Here is a 5,055-nt window from a genome sequence, read left to right as displayed (position 1 = left end):
AAAGGAATTGAGATCAGTGCTCAAGGCCAGAAGTGAAAACATTCCTCAAAAACCTAAAATGCTCTTCTCCTTTGAGGTTAGACCCCCAGGGGACAAGCTGTTGGTGGCACAGGGACCTCCTGAGAACAGCACCACCATCCAAAGCCAGGTTTTCAGTGGAAACGCCCCATCCCACTGCCTCAGTGGCGAGTGTTCTGTCTCTTTAAGTTGTCACCCCTGGGCCCCACCTCCCTGGGCTTCCTGCCCTCTGAGGTCTGAGAGGCGGGACACTTCTCCCTGCACTAGAAGGAACAGCCTGCCACACTCACAGCCGGAGGACAGCAGTAGGTCAGGGGCTTCTGGGGCCAGCGTCAGACTTGTCTCCAATTCTGCAGGACCGGTGAGCCCAGCAGGGGAAGGGAGCTGGCTGGGGCAGGAGCTGTGGGGACTGGGAAGAATCCAGTGCCTGTAAGATGCTCGCTGAGGGAGCACCCCCATTCTAGTAGGTACCAGAAAGGGGAGCAGCACCTAGAAAGGGTAACTCCACACCCCCAGGTGAGTGAGGCCGCCCTGAGCCTCACACATTGGTTCAGGAGCAGGGCAGGCATTGCATGCAGCCTAATGGCTATGCTCTTATTCGGGGCTGTGCACGGTGGGAAGGCACTAGGTGATCCCCAAATGTTCCACTGTATTAAATGCTGCCTGATTGGCTGGAACCACTTTACCTAGAGGAGCCTTGGCTTGGTGGCCGGATGTCAGGAGTTGGAGGGCAGTGTCCCAGTCTCTCCAGGCCACCAATCATATTTAGACACATTGAGGCAGGACCGTGATTTGACTTCCGGAGAGAAGAGTCAGAGGCTCCAGATCACCTGCGACATACATTTCTTCTCCAGTTTCCAAAACTAAAATTCCAATTTTCTTGTCCGTCTCCCAGGCCAACCACCCCAAGTGGTTCCCTAAGTCAGTGAGCAAATTTTCTAGTTCTCACAATTTTCCAAAGTCTCCCCTGGCTGTTGACCCTCCTGGGAAAACTTAATATCTACAGCTTTGGTCAGCAACAGAGAATTAGCTGGGAAAACTTAATATCTAATGCTTTCTCATTGACACAAGTGTTACAATGTCCCTTCTGCCCTTTGCATTTGACGTCCATGAAAAGACAAAACCAGGCTCATCACACCCTCTCACAGCATCATGCCAACCCAGCCCAGGCCCTTCCAATGTTCTCCCCTCGGTTCTGATGTTCAGGGGAAGCGGGAACTTCTGATGTTGTGAAGTTCAGATGTCCACCTGGTTACCACAGGGGACCACCATGACTTTGTCACTGTGGTGTCACCAGCTCCTGGGTTTGGCCTGACACGTTGTAGTGAGTTACACCTATTTGACGAATGATGAATGAACAAACTCTTTCAGGTTAGCATCGTTGGACGGAAGATGGCAAGACATGGAGAGAGTGCCTATGGTAAGAGCACGTGCACCGCGTCCTTGCCCCGGGTGTGAGCTCTGGGGAGCGAGGGGAACGGGCGACCTCAGGACTGAACAGACCACCCAAAGGGGTCTCTGGGGAGCCTGGGGTGAAACAGGAGCCCTGAGATGTGCATTTTAGCTGGGTCCCTGCCCTGCCCAGCCGGGAGGTATGAACTTCCTTGCCGAGCCTGCGCCTCCATTCCCCAAGTGCAAAAGGGGGTAATGAACCGCCCTGATCGGTGCAGAGGAGGGTTTGGAGGGCATCAGGTCACGCACTAGAGGGTGGTGACTCTCGGGGTAGAGTGTTAGAGAATCAGGGTGGGGGTTGAACTGTATCTCACCAGTAGGCAGCAGGTTTAAGAGGGAGGGAGGGAGGGAGCCAGAAGAAAAGAGGTGAGCTCCCCTGATCCTCTCAGCAACTCCAGGAGAAACAACTCTACACTGTTATTCCCATTTTTGCACAAATGTTTAACCTTAGGTAAGCAACTTCCAAGGGGGCTCAGCTGGCTGATGGGGGGCTGTGGACAAGCCCAGGGTGTCCGGTACCCCAGACAGCCCTTCACCCCCAGGCCTACTTCCCCCTCCTGCCCACCTTCCCTGGGCTGGAATCTGGGAGCAGCATGGCAGAGGCCACTGAAGCCTCAAATAGGGACGGCTCTGCACCATGTGGGCAGCCAGGGACCATGCAGGTGAGGTCATGCCTGGGATTATGAAGGGGCATCCCCTAGAGAAATGCCCACCATGTGTTGAGCATCTGCAGGTGCATGTGGTGAAGCTGGAGGTGACAGGAATAGTGTGAAGATCCCCCAGATTCTGAGAGCTCTGAGCAAGGACCTCGGTGAGGCTCCTGTGGAAAAGCAGAGCTGAGGCCCTGATGTCCTCCTGGTTCAGAGGGCTCTGGGGTCCAGGTAACCAGGATCAGCTGCTTAAAGGTTTGGATGCTCACAGATCACTGTCCTCCAGGTTCTGAAGACTCCATGCAGGCCCTGCACGGGCCCAGGCTGAGGCTCATCCTGGCCGGGAAGACAGGGACAGGGAAAAGCGCCACAGGGAACACCATCCTGGGCCACAGGCGCTTCCTCTCCAGGCTCGGGGCCACCACAGTGACCAGAACCTGCGAGGTGGGGAGTCTCAGGTGGGGCCAGTGGCACTTGGAAGTCATGGACACCCCAGACCTTTTCAGCTCCCAAGTCCCCAAGACAGACCCGGGGTGCAAGGAACGGGCCCGCTGCTACCTGCTGTCAGCGCCCGGGCCCCATGTGCTGCTCCTGGTGACTCAGCTGGGCCGCTTCACTGAGCAGGACCAGCAGGCGGTGAGAGCGCTCAAGGGCCTGTTCGGGGACCAGGTGATGGCACGCACCATTGTGCTGTTCACGCGCAAGGAGGACCTGGGGGGGGGCTCACTGCGGGAGTATGTGCGGGACACGGACAACCGTGCGCTGCGAGCACTGGTGGCTGAATGCGGGGGCCGCGTGTGCGCCTTCAACAACCGGGCGGTGGGTGGGGAGCAGGAGGCCCAGGTGCAGGAGCTGCTGGACCTGGTGGAGCGCCTGGTGCAGGACCACGGAGGTGCCCCCTACTCCAACGATGTGTACCGCCTGGTGCAGGAGCTGTTCCAGGAGGACCCTGAGGAGCGGAGGCGCAGGGTGGCCGAGAGTCTGGCAGGCCGGGCGCTGGGGTGGCAGAGGCGCTGGTGGTGGGACTGGTGGCTCCCCTGGATGTCGCTGCCAAGGATGCTGCGCTGGGCCATGCTGCTGGGCGTAGTGGTCCTGGTTTACCAGCTGGCCAGACACTGGCCTGAGGCCATTGTTGAGGTCCCTCCTGAGTGACAAACTCTAAATAGACCTCTGACCCATCAACTGAGAGTCGCATTAATCCCTGCTGTCTGTGCCTCCAGGGCTTTCTTCCAGGGCTCACCTGCCAGTCATCCACCAAGGATAAAATCCCCCCAGGGCCCCATCTCCCCCCAAACCTGCCCACGTGACCTCACCCTCCCTCAGCACTTCTCTTACTGGAGCCAAACAATTGTTGATGCTTTTGCCTGTTTCCCACTCACATCAGGCTTCCTCCTGTCATGGAATCATCCCTGGTCTCCCCAGGGGACCAAAGTTCAGAGCCAACACAAAGCCTCAGCCCAGACCTATTTGTTTCAATTGAATCTAAATTGAATGAATTAATGGAAATTAGCATTTGTAGGTATTTGTTCATCTGCCTTATGTGTCCGTCGAACAAAGACGCTGCTCTGTCATTCCTAACCCCTCCTGCAAAACCACACACCCAAGTGCAGACACACACACACACTCACACACTCACACACTCACACCCGGGGGGGGGGGGAGTGCCCATAAGACAAGGCCCTGAAGAACTCCCATCTGTCCCAGTAGGGGACATCTCCCCTTGCGTCCCCACTCAGACCCCTTAGCAGCCTGAATGCAGAGGCTTCTACAATCCAAGGAAACTTAAACTAGAGACTTGAGTCCCTAGGGGCCACCAAGACCTGCGGAAAGTCTACTTCCAAAGAGGAGTTATCTCACTCCTGACACACTCATAGGGTGGGGGTATGCTTTTCAACTCAAGGGGAAAGAAAAAAATTAGGTTTGAAAATTTTTATTTCAACCTCAAAATAAAGGGCAGGCAGGTCTCCGTGGGCTGAGAACGGGTGATACAATGGTGGGGTAGACACCCCCTCTGTCTCATGCAGATCTGGGGGAGTCGGCTCTCTGGTCCAGGTAAAATGAGGCAGGTTAGCCTGGCTCCTCTCTCCACCCACACTTGCTCCATCCCCAGCGTCTCCTCCCTCACACACAACTCCAGCTCTCCTCCTGTACTGCGGGGTCATTCCAGATCTTCCCCACAGTCTCCTCTGCCCGGTGCCCACACAGACAGAGTCCCAGGTCCCTGATGCCCTCAGATCTCTAAAGAGACATGTAAAGGGGAAAATAACCTTCAACAGCTGAGCACATATTAGAGCGAGAGGCACACAAGCCCTGCCTGGAAACCACTGGGAACTCGAAGGGGATGTCCAGTGCCAAATGCCGAGACCTGAGGGCTCCTCTGCTGCCAAGGTCACTGTGGCTCAAGGGTTGTGCACAGATCCCAGCAGAGGCACTGAGAGGGAATCTTCACTTTGGTTTTGTCCACTTGTCAGTATCCTTTTGCAAGGAGCAAACAGGAAAACTCTACCATTGTGACTTTGCTGAGAAAAGGGATGGTCACTGATGAAAGTAGATGAGAAACAAGAGTAGCAAGGTGTTCGTTGTGAGCAATGAAACATTCGATTGTTGCTCTCTGGTTGGGGAGGAATGGCCCAGACAGTCCCCTAGGGTCAGTGATTGAGCTGGTGGGAACATAGGAAGGAGCACCCAGGGGTCCCAGGGGACAGGTGTACCCCAGTAAGGCTGCAATCCAGGACACACTAGGGAAGAGAGTGTGTTTGCTTCTGTAACTTGTTTCCTGAGCCAGTTTCTTCCATGGCTCACTTCACTTCTTCTACCTGTGTGTCTCTCTAAATAAACATTTTCCTATCGTTGGAGTCTTGGGTTTGAATCCATCTTTTAGCCAGAACTCCAGCACCAAGGTTGCTGAACTGAGGTCTAACTCCTGGTGCCATTT

The 5,055-nt window shown here is 55.4% G+C and overlaps 1 protein-coding gene across 3 annotated transcripts; it reads left to right on the top strand.

Moving 5' to 3' along the window:
• The first annotated feature begins 1,386 nt into the window (after positions 1-1,386).
• LOC107546397 (GTPase IMAP family member 1-like) lies at positions 1,387-3,390 on the top strand. 3 transcript variants are annotated; one of them, XM_087821356.1, is made up of 3 exons: positions 1,387-1,457; positions 1,819-1,836; positions 2,444-3,390. In XM_087821356.1, the coding sequence occupies exons 1-3, from the start codon at positions 1,411-1,413 to the stop codon at positions 3,270-3,272; spliced, it is 894 nt and encodes a 297-aa protein (XP_087677482.1). In that variant the 5' UTR covers positions 1,387-1,410; the 3' UTR covers positions 3,273-3,390. The 3 variants fall into 3 exon arrangements, with proteins under 3 accessions (XP_087677482.1, XP_016080276.2, XP_087677481.1); XM_087821355.1 differs by lacking the exon at positions 1,819-1,836 and adding an exon at position 1,694 and having other exon boundaries at positions 1,396-1,470; positions 2,407-3,390; XM_016224790.2 differs by lacking the exon at positions 1,819-1,836 and having other exon boundaries at positions 1,387-1,438; positions 2,407-3,390.
• Positions 3,391-5,055: the final 1,665 nt, after the last annotated feature.

Source organism: Miniopterus natalensis, chromosome 10, assembly GCF_054644295.1.
Source record: "Miniopterus natalensis isolate mMinNat1 chromosome 10, mMinNat1.hap1, whole genome shotgun sequence".
NCBI lineage: Eukaryota > Metazoa > Chordata > Mammalia > Chiroptera > Miniopteridae > Miniopterus > Miniopterus natalensis.
Note: the sequence above shows the minus strand (reverse complement) of the source record. Positions and strands in the feature narration are given on the sequence as shown.

Coding starts and splice junctions, on each gene's coding strand:
- LOC107546397 (XM_087821355.1), top strand. CDS start 1,411: ATGGCAAGACATGGAGAGAGTGCCTATGGTAAGAGCACGTGCACCGCG.